Source organism: Terrapene carolina, unplaced genomic scaffold (genome assembly GCF_002925995.2).
Source record: "Terrapene carolina triunguis isolate 2854851 unplaced genomic scaffold, T_m_triunguis-2.0 Scaffold236, whole genome shotgun sequence".
Classification (NCBI taxonomy): domain Eukaryota; kingdom Metazoa; phylum Chordata; order Testudines; family Emydidae; genus Terrapene; species Terrapene triunguis.
Window position 1 is genome coordinate 13,560,378 of NW_020664587.1, and position 17,226 is coordinate 13,577,603.

Below are 17,226 nucleotides of genomic sequence, written 5' to 3' on the forward strand. Positions count from 1 at the left end.
TAAATTGATCCTACAGACTCCTTGTAAAGAAAGAACCCAGCTAATGGTCATCTTTCAGCCGAGTGTGAGCACGAACGCTGAGATCAGAGGTAAAAGCATACATCACAAACCCCTCTCCCCCCCCAGTGATTAAATCAGAAATTATGGCCGACTCAGAAGTCTAAATGCTAAGTGCTTTCTTTTCCCTAGCAGGAGAGGCAGAAATAGCATTGGTTATCTTCTGCCAAACCCCGAGATCACATTCTTTTCTCCCTCCTCAACAGGAGGGACGGAGTGGTGCCATCTTGAAACCGATCAGTGTGTTCAGCTAATCAAATTACCCAATGCCTTGGCAATGTGCAATGCCAGGTGCAAAAAGGCAGCTACATCTCTTCATTGCGGCCACAGCCATTAGCGTGCAAGGCAGACATTCTTCTATGATCCAGCCCGGCCATCGTTTTAGGTCTTGCTGTAACATTTAAAGTCATCCTCTCTTAGGGTACATCTACACTTACCTCCGGGTCCGACGGCAGGCAATCGATGTTCTGGGATCGATCCCGGAAGTGCTCGCCGTCGACGCCGGTACTCCAGCTCAGCGAGAGGAGTACGCGGCATCGACGGGGGAGCCTTCCTGCCGCGTCTGGACCCGCGGTAAGTTCGGACTAAGGTACTTCGAATTCAGCTACGTTATTAAAGTAGCTGAATTTGCGTACCTTAGTCCGAAGTGGGAGGGTAGTGTGGACCAGGCCTTAGTTCCCAAGGCCAGAAGAGACCACTAGATCATCTAGTCCAGTGGCTAGTTTCAGTGTATAGTATATCGAACAGTATAGACACTTCATTGTATGAAATTTAATTTGTACTGACTTCGCTAGTGCTTGTTATGTAGCCTGTTGTAAAATTAGGCAAATATCTAGATGAGTTGCGTATCCCCTGGAAGACTTCTGCGTACCCCCAGGGGAATGCGTATCCCTGGTTGAAAACCACTAATCTAGTCGGATCTCCTGTACAGCCCAGACCAGAGAATTTCATGCAGATATTCCTGTACTGCGCTTATTGTCTTGCTTCGCAGAGCTACCAAAAGGGATGTACAATTACCCAGTGTTGGATGAAATCCAGGCAGGCTGTGTCCTAACGACCTCCTGAAGCAGCTAATTCCACACGTGGACTGAGTAGAGGGGTGTTTCCTGTGATGGGCTCTAAACATACCACCCTTCCATTTACAGGAGGGGTCCCATGTTTTCTCGTAAGGATGAGGGAAGCCAGCTGTTTTCAAGTCTCCTCTAACTCTCCTTTCCAGCTAGATAACTTCACCTTTTGCCACCTCTGGCTTTACCCAAACCCCACCTTGTCGCTGCTTTAAAGTTGCCCTTGTTTGGGTTATTTTCGAGGTGTAGTTTTGCAGGTGGGATGATGTTTTTCAGGCACAAGTTCCCAGCAGGACTTAACATTGTGCAATTTCTAAAGCACCTTTTTCTTCCACTGGAGTTCATACCGGCTCCTGTGCAATGGGGTAACATTTTCACTGAGCTGTCCGGGCAGAGTCCTACATCTTTCCCCAGAGGATGCTGCAGTTCACAGTGCAGAGATTATTTTTGGTAGTATAAGTTTCCCTAGATTTCTCCCGGTTCAATTTCATTTGCCATTGTGCTTTCTTAATCCTCCCTGCCCCTCAGCCAATGTCATTTGCCTGGAATCTCAAACTCCCTAGGCTTGTACTGCCCAAGAGAGTCGTGTGTTGCAGCTAAACCTCAGAACTGGCTCTCCACTGCTCAAGTCACTAAAGGTGAGATATCAGTAGCACTCAGCATTGACCTAGCTCAGATCATGGACTTCAACGGGAGCAGAGTTAGGACAAGGCTGAGTGCTTTTGAAAACCCCAACTCAATGTATCAACACTGGGGGACCTCAGCATTCATGGTCCTCCACTTCAAGGAGCTTGTTTCCTATCATTTAAACCTCTTTAATCCAGGCTCAGACTGTGCTGTTTACCACAATCATTCTTGTCCTTTATTGGTTTTAAGAGGCCTTCTCAAAAGCCTTTTTGAAAAAAATCCAGTAAACTAGACCCCTTGAGTCAGCTCTTAACTTTTACAAGGTGCTGGGACACTTCAGCGAGGCACCATTTCCTCTTATAGAAGTTGTTTGACCTGAAGTGCTGTGCTACAGTATCCTTAATTACATGCTAATTCTCCAGCTGTGCTTCTTGGCATAAACTAAATGCTGCTCCTTTGTTTTGCCAACCGAGCTGCTTATGAAGCAAGTAACTTCTTTTTGCCGTCATCCCAAACACTTCGCTTTCACGCTTAGCTGGGCTTATAATGGCCAGGACTGGAACAGCTATGCTGCTTGGGTCAGTTGCTCATGGTCACCAAGTTAACCAGGATGCTATCAATTTCCAGCAGCTTTCTTGGTGCACAGATTATTGCATGAAGAACACACCTGGCCAGTGAGGGGGTGAGAATGGAGGAGGAACCCTCTGATGTGTCATATGTTGAGTACAGACAGAACTGCCATCCACATACTTGCTGAATGAAGTTCATCTATGTAATTATATAGAACACAGTACATCCACAGACACACGTACCAGGTTAACTTCCAATACTTCTGCATCTCCTTAAGCAGGACACAGACCCATGCAAAATGTGCAGTTGTGTGGTGCCCTCTAGTGGCCAATCTTTGCACATGAAGCATTTGTTCAGCTCAAACAAGTGTATGTGTGGAATTATTTGCTCCCACCTATTTTCAGGTGATTCTTCTAACAAAGGCAAATTTTTAAGACAGCTAAAGTTGACCCTGGATTCTTCAATCAGTAACACTGGTCCAAGTCATGCTTCAGCTGAGAAAGCTGTGACAGGTTACAATAAAAGCACCAATTTTAAGGAAGGCTTCAGCCCCCAAATGTTTAATGGTCTACACATTTAAACTTAATCAGAGGAAAGTCCTGGTTCATAAGGCCCAGAAGGTTTGGACATGCACCAAACCTCCTCTGACTCTCTAGGTCAGATCAGATCGGTCTTCAAGCCTATTAATTTGTAGCAGTCAAGCATTGAAACAACTGGAATTTTCTCTCTTTGGAGGTGGTTATCTCTGAAATTCCCATACGTCCAGGGCTATGCCTGAAGGCAGATGCCTACTCTTAAAGTTCTACATGCTAACTCTGCTCGCTGCACAGCTGAGTTTGAGATTGTGAGGAAGAAACAGCTGGTCTCACTGATGTTATTGAATTATAATTGGCCACAGTCCATTACAATCCAAGTGTTCCATCACCTAAACTGCTCAGATTACCTGCTGAGCACAGTTTTAGCCACAGTTCTCTCATTTTAAAAACTGGGTGAATTTGATGCTTTTAAAAATAAGAAATTTAACAATTAACTACAGCCAGACAGTGCAAGGGAGAGATTCCTTCACACAGCTCTGCTCAGGCACCTCACACCAACCTGAGGCCTCTCCTGAGCAGAGTCTGCCAGTTGTATCATGCCGTTAGCTCTGTCAACATCTAACAAGGGACCTGGTTAGGATAATCAAAATTGCGTCCATCTTTTGGACAAGATATAAACAGAAGTCCTGACCACATTTGAGCATAAGGTTGTATTTAATAAAAATGGAGCTTCTAGCCGAATTCAAACACCGACAATTACATCTGTCTCCCTAAGTCCCACCCGCCCCGTAGCTTCTACTGGACAAAAGGCATTCTTAACCTCTTGTACTGAACTGTCATGCAGTGTTGCTATGCACAGTTAAATAGCTGTGTTCTACCCAGCTGCATTTCAGTGGTGGATGATATGATCACGGTGTATAGTTTGTATTCTAGTTTATGGAGTGTGTGGCCATCTTTTGATGTGAAAGGCATGATACAGAAGTAGAGTCATATCAGTTATGTCTCGCATTTGAACCACACCTCCAGGAAGCAAGATCCCATCTAGCCCTCCCCACCCACTGAATCCCTTTTCCTGCAGTTTCATTTCTCATGGCATTTTGTAACATTTTTACAGGACCAGCCCTTAAGAGCTTTAGTAGGAGGCTATCACCTTGTTGGATTTGTGCTGGTTACTTTTGGTACTCATACATATGCTCAGACACTGAGTAAAAGAAATGTAGATTATCTAAAAAGAAATTTATTGCATTTCATGCAGCTTATAATACATGCATTGACTGAGACTAGCGCAATGGTTAACAACTTCCTCTCCACCCCCCAGATTTCCTTTAGTGTTTCTGGAATAGACTGGGACAAGTTAGAGCCTCTACTGTCCTTAAAAAATACGTTCATTGTAACACAAGGAATGTTTTATTCCCCCAGAAGCTGCAAATATCCAATGCCTAGGCTTACCAAAAACAGGGAGGGAGGGCGCGGGGAGGAAAATCTCCCAGTACACTCAAGTGCACACACACGCGCGCGCGCACGCGCACACACACACACACACACACACACACACACACACCCCTACTGAACTACCAAGTTGAGAAACCTTAGTCTAGCTCTATTCAGAGTAGAATACAAACAAACCTGGGAATAAAGCTGTTATGGGAAACAAGATACAGGACCTTTTTACAAATCTGACCAAAGAAAAATGTTCTACATCATTTAATAAGCTGCTATAGATTTCATTTTGTTTAATTATTTTCAGTTTTATAGAGATGAACAAGCAGCTAAGTACGTTGACATTTTCTGAAAAAAATAAAAATATTGCATCCTTGTCAGTTTCTGTTGGATATTTGCTCATACCCACCAGAGGCGGTGTATAGTGCACCAGAGATCAGAGCCTACTATAGGCTTCATATCAAGTACAGATACACAGAGGGAGACATCTTCATCAGAGCCGGTCGGAATGGCAGAAGTCAAGCTGGTGTGTGTCAATTTCCATGCTGACAGAATACTCACTAGGGTGGGCTAATTCAGTCCCCTGCCACCTGAGGCGCTTGTCCATCAGAAGTCTGATTGGTGGACTGAATAAACATGGGCTGGGTGATGTCCTGACCTGCAGGCATGGTCACTTGCTGAATCTGATAGAGTTGCTGGAAGAGGTTGAAAGGGGATGGGAAAAAAAGGTAATCAAGTGTCAGCAAGATGTTCAACTATTAATAGCATGCAGCCGGTGTAGCCCTCAGATTTGACCAATGGTATGAATCAACACACAAAGCAAGTAAAATATGCTCAAAAAGTTGGAGCATGAATTACTCTAGGCCTTAAATACCAAAATGTGACCGTATAATGAAGTAATTTTATGAACTTCTGATGCCCAGTTGGAACCTGACAGACTTTGTTTTATATGTATAATGTTATGAGAGCTTGATCCCTGAACAGATTAGGACTGAAAAAGCTCCTACTGATGATTTAACCTTTTATAGGTACCAGAGTCGGTTTGTCAGGTTACTTCTAATCACCTTCATTTGGCACTCTGTATTCAATTATTGCTCAACCACTTAGACTTGAAATCCTATTACATATTCCAAGCAGGCAGAACTAACTTTTGTTCTCACACTGGATACTATTTTCACAACTTGTCTGAACAGAGAGAGACAGTGTCCTCCAACACATTTCCCCAGCTTATGGCTCAGTTTGATTTATTGAGCCTTTCCTGCCACCTGGTTTGTATAAATAAGCAATTCAAGATATATTTACTGCCAGTTTGCTCAATACCAATTTAGTAGTGATTCTATTTTCTGTTAGTCTACACTCTGAAGTTTGATCAAGCTGCATTTCATATTAGCCCTATCTTCAACAAATTGTATTACAAAGTTTATTTATGGCAAATCTACCCCTCACTGGATCCAGTCTGATGTGTCCATTCAAAGAACTTAAAGAAATTATTCCATCTACTTCATGTGCAGCATTTACGACAAATGAATACAAAGAGTGTGCTAAACTATCATTAAATACTCCCTTCACACAGACAAACTGAGAATACACCGCCCTCAAGTTGTTCTACTTCAAAAAGCTTTCCAGTGACACACTGAGAGGTTACACACCAAGTGTCTATCCTTGTTTATTGGCTTAAACATTTCCTAGGATGCTATCTTAATAAGACACAACATCTTATTTCTAGTAGCACCTGGGATGAGACTGATAGGGCAAAAGTTAAATAGCTGATCTGCCATATTCTCAAAGAGTAGGGTTAATTTGGAGTAAATATAGCAAGATAATAAAAGGACTTCACATGAACTACAAGTTTGTCACAGTTCTCATGAATCCTGGCTGCTAGGTCCATTTTGGGAGTGGTAGTGACGTTCTAATCTCACTATCCCACTTCTTGTTAGACACCTAGTACTAAAGGCCAAGAGCTTTCTTAGCTCTGACTTCATGGACACTGGCTCCTTACTGATCAGTCAGTCGTCATGAGTTCTGAGATAGGTACCTGTCCATCTGTGAACTGGCTGAACTGCTGCTGTCCTTGCTGGACTTCTGTTTGTGTAATCTACAATAAAGAAATGACACGGGTGATCAGTGAGGGAACATACCTGCTGGGTCAACAATAAATTAACAATATTTTACCCTCCCACAGCACCTTTCACTGGTGGATCAGCACGCACTTTACAGGTTTTTTTTGTTTTGTTTTTTGTTTTAAATTAAGCTTCATAACATCCCTGTGTGGTAAAGCAAGACAGATTAAGGTCCTTGCCTGGAGTCATATCAGTGAGTCAGTGGCAGAGCTGGGAACAGAACCCACGAGTCCCATCTCTCTGTACTTACCTCTGCGCTAAATTAGTCTCCAGTACAAGCTCACAGAAATGTCAATTTTAAACAAAACATATATGAAACCACACACAAAGTAGCATGGCAATGAATGCTAGTTGAGAACAAAGGGCACTGTTGGATTCAATAATTAAAAAGCAATGCAAAGCAACCTCCCCTTACTTTTATAAGCAGTACATGGACACTCAGTTTACAGACAGGAAGATGAGCAGTTCTTTCAGTTTTTGAGGGTGGATAAAATTAGGTTTAGCTACAGTTGTCTGACAAGAATATGAAGCATCTTAGCAGTTGTGTTGATCTGAGCTGTGCTGCTCTCATTGAAAACCTTATTGCCCCATCTCTGGAGCAGTTCTAGCTCTGAGGAGAGTTACTGCCCTGTCCTCCTAGTCAAAAGGAATTGAAGAGAAGAGAAGAGAAGAGCATAACAGATGAAGCGTGAGAAGCATTAAGCTCTACCCCACAACCAGTGCAGGCTGATAACCAAGTCAATGGCTGAGTTGTAAAAGCTCCTCATTTAAAAAGTGGTGAACGTTTTCAGGAGTTCCAAGAGGTATCTTACATAACAAAAACACAGATTTCTGGTATGACACTGGAGACTTCTGTCCAATGCACAAGGCCAACTATCCATTTAACATGCACAAAATGGACATGCCTGAACGTATTGGAGGCAACAGAATGAAAAACACATCTACTGACCCCTAATCTGGCTAGACAGTTGAGAACTCTGTCACGTACTCATGTTAAGTTGGTCGACTTCAAGTTGATTCCCTTTGTGAGTTTTTGATATTGAAAGAGCTTTCTTTGAGCGTATCTCCAAACTAATGCTATGTCTACACTAGAGACCTTACACTGAGCTCTCTGTCAACATACTTAAAACCACCCCCAATGAGGGGCAGTGGCTATGTCGGCGGGAGAGTGTCTCACACTGTCCACACTGGCTCTTTCTGTCGGTGTAACTCATGTCGCTCAGAGGGGTTTTTTCACACTCGAGCGACATAAGTTATTCCGACAAAAGTGCTAGCGTAGACAAAGCCTAAATCTATTAAGATTGAAACTTGAATCCTAACTCTGACACTGCTACAAATAAGCACACACATGTATGTCAGGTAGATTCTGCCCTTAAAGACGAAAGGAAGAGATGAGAAATTGAGGGGAGCTGTTTGGTGCCCTGTTGCTCCTTCAGCTCACACTCCTTGTGGAGATATATTCAACAGATTTCTCTTCTTCTACACAGCATTAAAACGGATTGGTTTATGTGGCACCTCAGAAGTGCATGGTATTTTGCAATGCAGGTAAAGGCAACATGTCCTGCTTCAGAGAGATTTTAAGAAAACAACACAGGGATAGGTAGAAGAAAGGAAGGATGTGGGATTGGAAAATGGGATCATTAGGAAGCTAATTGTATCTAGAGGGTAATGAAGCAGGGTAGCTATCTTAATTTTTCAGATTACTAACATGATTAGTTTTATTTCTTGTGACTACAGGTGACTGGGCGAGGGTGAGAAGATAAAACATCATGTCTTATGATAGCCATATGCAGTCCTAGCAAGAAGCACTTGATCATTTGTAGTGCACTGGGAAAAAATCCAGGCGCTTACATTTTGAAAAATTTAAGAGCCATTCCTGAATGATCTGCCACTTCTCCCATATCTGCTTAGGAGCGCACACTCACCCACCCTCAGGGATGAAGAGTCTTTCTGCTAAGAGCCTGAAGCACTGATGTCAATAGACCTTCAATGCAAGAGATGTGCTTCTAACATTAAGATTGCTCCAAAGGACACAAAGAGATCACACTCGTGTCTTTCACTCTCTGCTTTGGACCTTCTCTTTTACCCTATGCCCACACAGCTTGCCAGCCCTCTCCTTTCATGAATCCTCCTTATACTGGTGATCTTTCCACAAGGCCTGAACTGTTTGTATCTTGTGGCATTAAATGGGCAGCGCCTGGGCCTCACCATAGGCCTTGTACAAGTGCTGTGAACATTTACATCACTACCCACATTTACATGAATGAGATGGTTACTCCAGACTTCCACTGTGCTGTTTTGTTTTATTTTTATTTATTTTTTATGAATGCAGTAAGGCATAAAAATCAGGAATGCTGGAAATTGGAATCTCAACACATGGGAAGAATAGTTTAATAGTTAATGACAAGTTTTTGGTATTACAGTACATACCTGCTGTGCGTTGGCTGCAAGCGTCTGGATCTGTCCCTGGACTACCTGGGTGCCTGATACTGGCTGAGCTAAGCGGATATACTGCAGCTGGCCAGCATTCAGTTGAACCTAGAAACAAGGTAGGGAAAGAAAAATAAAACAGTGGACTGTGTAGTATGAAACACATAAACTTGCCTTCTTGTTTCCCCAACAGAAACCAGAGTAACAGATGATACTTGGAGGATTGAACAGATGCAGTGTTGAAATTAATAGTTACATGGATTCTGTCAAAGAAAATACAAAGAACACTTTACCACTGCAAATTCTTAACTAAAACTTGAAAGAGCCACCTTAGCATCTCTCTTTCTACAAGGGGAAAGTATTTAGAAAGTAGCACACTGAAGGTTTTGATCAAGGGTTTGATCAAGAGCCCTTATATTTCCTTTGCAAATACAAAGAGTGATCAGGTTAGTTCTTCTGTCATACAAGTCATTCGTACACATAAGAAAACTACTTTACCAGTGAGCAAGCTGCAAATAGTGACATTCCTATTACGTTCTTCCCATCATTTTCCTTTAGATGTTTGGTAACTTTTCACCTTCTTAAAAATGAGGGAACAACAGCACTGGCTAGAACCAGGAATACTGCAAAGGCTTCCAACACAATTCTGCCAGTGTACTTCAGTCCTGACATGACAAAGGCTGTAATATTATCATGCCAATGTTTTGTGCTTTATATTAAAATACAAAACCTTCAGTTTAATATAACACAAGGTGAGAAGTTTAAATGTTGGCAAGTCAGAAAAAAGTTACCATAGTAACATTAGTTCTGCTCTCTTACACATTCTGCATTTTTAACTATATTAACAAACATTGGAAAAGCAACACAAACGAAGCAAAACATGGAACACGGCTGAATTAATGTTACTACCAGAACTGCAACTTTTTCCATTAACCTACTTTTGAACATTTAATTCAGAATCTTAAGGTTAAATCGTTATATGCAGCTTGCATTTTAATTTACTTTTAAACAAGGGGGGCGAGGGGGGAATCAAGAGCCATTACAAGAGCATAAAAACTCCTTTGCTTCACCAGTGACGCTGGGAAGCTCTTGGAACAGAAATTATTGGGCTTGCAGTTTACACAAACTCTGCTGACTTCACCAGTTGTGTCCAGAAGCCCCGATATTGCTCTTGAAGCAATAGCCTCTGCTGCAGTTCTAAACTCCATACGAACATAAACATTTCAATACACAATCTGTTTCTGCATTAAAATTTGCCTGCAGAGAAGGTTCTTTCTATTGAAGGCTTCCCACTTCGATTTTTAACTGCAATATTAATTTAATGGGTGAAACAGATTTGAAATACTTATGAAAAAAAACTTATTTTTGGTTTTGCAGAGAACAAAAAGGGTCTAGAGCTCATTGACATCTAGCTAATGTGAAAATTTCAAATAGTAAAATTCAGCTATTTTTGAGATGTGAGCAAAACATTAACATTTACCTAAAACGTACAACTCCCACCTTTTCTCAAAGTTTAAGAAAAAAAATAAAAATAAAAGCACAAGACAACATATGAGCTGAGATCAACGATGGAAAATTATAGCCAGAAAAACATTTTCAGAAGTTATAAGCAGGTGCAAACCAATGGGGTTATAAGGAACATTCTGATATCAAGCTTTTAATTACAGTGGGCACTACCAGTTTTATGACACCTTATATCAGAAATGTAAGTTTTTGTGCATGTGCAGTGAGAGACAAGAAGAGACTTTCAGTGGAGCCCTGAACATGAGGAGCCATTAAAGGGAGATACTGATGATGCCACCAATAGGATAGGAGAGAGCTCCAGGAAAGCAGCATAGCGAAAGTGGAAGAGGCTAGAACAACAGTGCTGAGGGCAGCATAGACTAATGTCCTATTAAAAACCATCTGAAGAGAGTGCATTTGTTGCTGCACTTTGTATTCCTACACTGTGGCCTGATAGATTATCTATCTGAAATACAGAATGGGTCTCTCTGTACAGTAACCGGTGCTTCAAGTCAGTGTGGATCCCCTAGAAGGTGTGCAGGAGCCTCATGTGCACAAGGCAGAGTTTTTTGGAATAGCAATGTTTGTCAGGGCCATGCATGCACCCTATCTTTCCTTATGCTCCTATGTGAGGGTAGAACCGTGACAATCCCTCAGTTTCCTCACAGGTCAAAGTGCACATTTCTGTGGACTCAAATGCACGGATGGATGACAGGGCATGGGATCCACAACCACAGTTACTGTAGAGTAACCATTTTCCCTCCTTTGAGTATGTGTCAATGTGGATCCCACTGTAGGTGATTAGCAAACAGTATCCTCCCTGGAAGGCAGGAGTGGGATTTTGGCAGTGCTAGTCAAACAGCAACTGCAGTACTGCTCTTCCAAAATCAGCATCTGACCTGGCTGCCATGTCAAGGGCATAAAATTTAACAGAAGTCAGTGAGTTGCTCTACCTTGCAGACCTGAGTCTGGAACATTCCTGAAGAAAACAGAAGATGCTGCCTGTGCCCTGGGGGACTGTGTCTTGATGTTTGGCGGAAGAGGCTTGCCAGCCATCTGAAAGCTAGTGGAACTGCTCTGTGTGATCCTCTTGGAGATTCTTTGAGACGAGATGGCTTGGCCTTTAGATGGGCCAGAAATGCCCACAAAGTGGCAGGGATGCAGCCAGAAAGGTTTGGTTCCATTAAGGTAATAGAGCAAAGCTCTGGACACATCCAAAATATGTAACTTCTTTTCTCCTGGTGTCAAGTGCAGCTTCAAGAAGAAGACTGGCAAAGTGATCAACTGGTTCAGGAGGAAGTCTCAGACCACCTCAGGAATGAACTTGGGGTACAGTCTCAACAGTATCATGACCTATGGAAAGAAGTTAGGCAATCCGGCCATGAGAGCGTGGAACTCGCTGACTCTCTGATGAGCTGATGGTCACCAGAAAGACCGTCCCGATGGTCAGGTGGTGTACTGAGCACTCTGACAGTGGCTCAGAGAGGGAGGTTCCATCAGTTTTAGGAGGACGATGTTGAAATCCCATGTGGAAGTCAGGTCCTTAACTGGAGAGGAGAGAGAATGGAACCCCCTTTCTGTATGCTCATTGGGTCTAGCCACCACATGAGCTCTTACAGTTCTTGAGGGAGGACTGTGACTCTTCTGTTCAAGTGATGTCTGGATGGGGAGTATGCAGGCCTCAGCTGTAGCTTAAGGACCAAAAGTGAAGCCTGGCAAGCAGTATTTTGTATGTACATACCCATATGTGGCCACAAGTGCACCCCACTGTCACTGGGTTTGATTTTAGGTTGTTTTCCAGCAACTGAAAAAATCTGAATTTGTCCTCTGGCAGGTAGGCGCTGGACAATCAGGAGTTGGTCACGGCTCTTATGGATTCTATCATTCATGATGATGTAAGGGATGACTTCTTATAGCTCACAAGGAGTCCCAGTTGACGGTACAGGGAAAAGGCTGTTACAGTCTCCTGTGGGGTTCTGCCTCTGATCAACCAATTGTACAAGTACAGATAGATGTGGATTCCATGCTGCCTCAAAATGCACTACCACTACTTGCTAAGCATTACTCTCAATGCCATGGAGAAGGGCTGAACCCTCTATTGGTAAAGGTTGAGATCTCTGGGAGTATCAGGGACTCAATGGATAGCTATAAGGAAGTATGCATTGTGATGGGGAAGCCTAATAATAATTAAAATAAATATTTTCTGCTTCTGTAGAGCCTTTCCGCCAGCAATCTCAAAGTGTTTCATAAAAATGCTTTATAAAATAAGGAAATATTATTACACCTATTTCACAGATGGCGAACGGACACAGAGATACTAAGTGACTTGTTTAAGGTTGCAGAATCAGACTCAAACAGAATTGAAATAACACGTTTTGCTGAAGTATAGGTAGTAAAAGACTTAAGGTTTAGGCAATAAGTGTTACATTAACAGTTTCCTAAGCATACCTCATTATTTTTTCTTCCAAGACAAAATTCAGGCAGTGGTAGGTAGGTAAGTAAGTAAGTAAATAAAGTATGTGTGTATGTATGTGAAAGGGCTGATGTAACAGAGTTTGATACAAGACCATGAGAGTGTTACACATTCCCCCTGGTGGAGTCTTACCGGAATTTGCTGGATTTCTCCTGTGTTGGTGATTATCTGCTGCATGACTTGCATGGTCTGCCCAGTTCCACTCTGAGCCTGCTGCGTTTGTCCTTGTGGCTGTGCCTGGACGATCTGTACCTGTTGACCCTCACCAACCTGCATCGTCACTGGGGTGGTCTGAATTCCAACACAAAAAGGAGCACTGATTGACTTGTCTGAAAGTAAATGGAATCTCAGAGATTTACAGCCAGTAACCAGAGGCTCTTTACAGACCTGCTTTCAGCTTGTTGATATTTCAAACTCAACCTACTTCAGCATTGTGACAACCTGGAAAAGCAGATTCTCCTGATTCTAAGTCTACTGCCACCAAGAAATAGATAGAGTTAATTTTAGTTTTCAACAAAATCTGTATTGTTCAGTTTTAAAGAAGATAAGGTTATTTGCAGAAGTTCATGTGCATTTTTGCCAGCAGAGATCTATCTATCTTACGTACTTAACTGGCCCTACTACCATAGCATCTGAGCACCTCACAGTCTAATGTCTTTATCCTCAGCCCCCATGAGAAAGGGAAATAATATTCTCCCCATTATACAGATGGTGAACTGAAGCACAGAGAGGCTAAGTGACTTGCTCAAGGTCATGCAGGAAGTCCGCAACAGAACAGGGATTTGAAAAGAGGTCTCATGAGATCTAGGTTAATGCCCTAGCCACTGGACAATCCTTCCTCTACGAAAGGGGCCCTTCCAAAGAAGTAAACAAAAAAGAGCCACAGTGGCACTTATATACCACTAGAAACACAGCAATATTAAATGTTTGCAAACAGAAGAACAAAACTGTCTGGAAAAGTAAGGTTCCTGAGGCAGGCCCCATGTTAGCTCTTAAAATGCCCATACTATGCCGTATATACTATACTGATGGTACTTTTAAAATAACATTTTCCAGTCTCAATGTGAGAGAAACAAGGATAAGAAAAAAGCCAGTACAAACTGTAAGATTTATGTAGTTAACAGCATCCATATAAGCACAAAAATGCATTACAGCTTCACTTCTGTCATGCAGCTGCCATCGCTCACTTCAGAATAATGGTCCAATTTAGTCCCATGAATCAACAAGTCGTACATTTGCTTTTGAAAATACAGGGACGTCACTTCCCTAGTAGGTAGGCCTATGCAATTCAGTATTTCAACACAAAGTACTTTAGTTGCAATCCATGTAGTTCCTTGTTCCTCTGAGCATTTTACAGACAGCAGGGGAGATGTCAAGGTGCTACACAATATGGAGTTATGACATCAGAAGAGGTTACTAACATCCTAGTGTGTAGCATCAATGCTGTTTTCCCCAAAGGCTTTCAGACACACCAAAAATTTAATTTCCTCCAACATTTTGGATAAGGGAGAGGAGGATGCTACAAGATTTATTGGGAGCTTTGGTTGAGCGGCGACTGGATAGACAAGGTAAACACAATCCTCCACCCTAAATTATACAACACCCAAGACTGTTCAGCTAATCAAATAAACTAAGTGGCTTATTTTAAGACCTAAGAGGCATAGCCTCATACAAATAAAGCCCATGTATATAGATCTAATGTCAAGTGCTTATAAGTCCACACAGCAGGTACACCAGGCAATGTACAGTCATTAGCCGTTAGGATAAAATCCTGCACTGACAAGTGGATGATTAAATGACCAAATAAGTCCCTCTCCATCTCCATACACTATGGAAAAAAATGCCACTTTTTCAAATGAGATGGAAACCTTCTGTCAATAGTCCTCTTGGTCTCTTTCAAAACAGTTACATAACGACACTGAAATTAATTGAAACTGTTATATAGGTTGTTAAACCAATTTACTTAGTGCAGAAAAAACCTTTCTAGCAAATCACCAGAAAGACATGAAGTTTTTCCCTCCTTCAGAGTGTTCATGGGAAGGTAAATACAGCAATTGCCCACTTGTTAAGTTTTCAAACAAGCATCTATGTGCTTTCTCCTGTTCTGCCCCTGATACTTGGGAGGAGCACCCTGTGCAAAGCCACCTCATTATCCTCCTTCAAAACTCTCCTGTTCTGTGAGGCCTACAAAAAACTTGGCAACAATCACACTTCTGGTGTGCTGAGACCACAGCCTGTCATGCTGACCATATTGTCTCGCTTTTTATTTGCATCCCCCATCTATATCCACCTGTCGCCTTGTCTTATACTTAGCTTGTAGTCTCTTTGGAGCAGGGACCACCTTTCTGTTCTGTGTTTGTACAGCACCTAGCACAGCGGGGTCCTGGTCTTTGACTAGGGCTCCTAAGTGCTAAGGTAACACTAGTTACTACTGGTAACATCCAGATGTGGCTTTTCATCCCCAGGGTACAGCGAGGCCTTGGCTGGCTAGGTAGAACTGTAAGCCCTCGTGCTGTGCCTGTTCACTGACCTGTCCTTGCTGAGGCTGAGCGATGATGATCTGTCCTGGCTGGATGGTAGTAGTGGATGTGGTGGTCTGTTGTCCCTGCTGTTGCCCCTGTACCTGTACTGCGGCAGGCTGTTGAGCAAGCGTGAAATAGTACTGGACAGGCTCAGCAGGAGTCACAGCCTGGCGCACCTCTTCCTAGAATACAGGAGGGGGAAAAAAAAAGACTATGCATTTTGGCTGAAATCCACTTCCATAAACAATGCTCAGTACAATGGATTCTTTAATGTTTGGCTTAAACGGCTTAGAACCTAAGGAAAATAAATTCAAACTGCCCTGTAAGGATAAATCAGATTGAAAATAATGGGTTTCCACAGACTTTTACTGAGCTACACAAATCAAAGCATTTCAAATTTCTAAGGTACAACGTGATCACCCATTTCATTATGAAAAGCAAATGAGCAAACAATTATCATAATTAAAACCCATGCAATTACAGTGCTTGGCAGTAAATTCCAGCAAGGCCTGTTATCTTAGCACAGTGCTAATTGGAAGTGCACCACGAAGAGACATACAAAAGCATCGCATGCCACTGAAGCCTGCTCCTTACCCTACGTGCTGAACACAAACCTCAATCTACCTCTTGCTGTGACACCACTGGGAGTTTTAAAAAGACAATCTGATTTTATAACCAAACCATTCCAGAATTAAGCTATGTCTACACTGCATTTTCATCTGTAAAACTTTTGTCAGTCAGAGGAGTGAAAAAAAAAACACCCCTCTGACCAACAAAAGTTTTACCGACGAAAAGCGCCAGTGTGGACACTCTCATTGGGGGTGTTGAGAGCTCTCTCTTGCCGACAAAGAGAGGCGACTCTGCGAACCTTACAGGGGCACGGCCGTAGCAGCACAGCTGTGCCCCTGTAAGCTGTGCAGTGTAGACATAGCCTTAGAACGGTAGGACAAGTGATGTTGTTTTGCACGGTCTACTTCTGCTGACAATTGAGATATCTCAGCTTTTGTCGAAGAACTGAAGATCCTGCTCTGGTCTTTTTGTTTCAAGTAAAGGAAATGCTGTACCTTTTCCCTGTTCTAGTTTATCTAAACATGGCCTTGGGACTATAGAAACAATGCTGATTAATGGAATTTCAGGAACAGAAGTAGGAATACTGGATATTATACTAGCCAGAAATGAGCTAACCCTTTAAAAAAAAAAAACCCCACACATTTTAGCTCTTCGGAAATAAAGATTGCTCCTACACTTAGAATTAAATGTGGTTCCCCAGATGTTCAGTCCATGGCAGAAGGAGTAAACAACCCTCTCCCAGCTACCTTGAGTCCACAGCTGAGAGTGTAGGATGTTTACACGTGCTACAGCATGGCAGATTCCACATCACTAAAGCCTGTTGGACTCCCTGATATTAAATAAGGGCTGCCCATAGATCAGTATCAATTACACCTACTTGAGATGCCAATTAAAACAAAACAAAAACACCCAAGTGAAACAAGATCAAAGTGTATGTAGTCTGAACGGCTGAGGGCTTAATAATGGCATACAGAGTCTTTCATCTCTAAATTGCCTGTTCACAGTGATAATGACTGAAAGTTGTTACTGCTAGATGGATTCTTAGAGACCTATGTAAAATGAGCCCAGTTCCTAATAAACATCACAGGGCTACAACTGACACTAAGTGGCACCTTTTTTTGGTCAGTTTCAAGCAGGAGGAAAGGTTGAACAGACCACGGAAAATAAACTGTCTTCTTCCATCACTGAAGTAGATTTCCTTCAGGTCAAAGCTGAGATACAGATTGGCAAAGAATGACATGGAGGAAGCATGCAATATTACTGACTCTAGTACCCTTACTGTGGATAGAGACAGAATCAGAGAGACAAGGG

General features: G+C 42.4%; 1 protein-coding gene across 1 annotated transcript in view; it reads right to left on the reverse strand.

Annotated features, from left to right (window-relative positions):
* Positions 1 to 4,794: 4,794 nt before the first annotated feature.
* Positions 4,795 to 17,226, reverse strand: part of NFYC (nuclear transcription factor Y subunit gamma) — a 55,327-nt gene continuing 42,895 nt past the window's right edge. The window contains exons 6-10 of the mRNA XM_024199259.3: positions 15,354 to 15,527; positions 12,956 to 13,114; positions 8,848 to 8,955; positions 6,333 to 6,392; positions 4,795 to 4,992 (exon numbers count right to left, since the gene is read on the reverse strand). Of these exons, the coding sequence (XP_024055027.1) occupies positions 4,873 to 4,992; positions 6,333 to 6,392; positions 8,848 to 8,955; positions 12,956 to 13,114; positions 15,354 to 15,527 (621 nt within the window). The 3' untranslated portion in view covers positions 4,795 to 4,872. The remainder of the gene's footprint in view (positions 4,993 to 6,332; positions 6,393 to 8,847; positions 8,956 to 12,955; positions 13,115 to 15,353; positions 15,528 to 17,226) is intronic.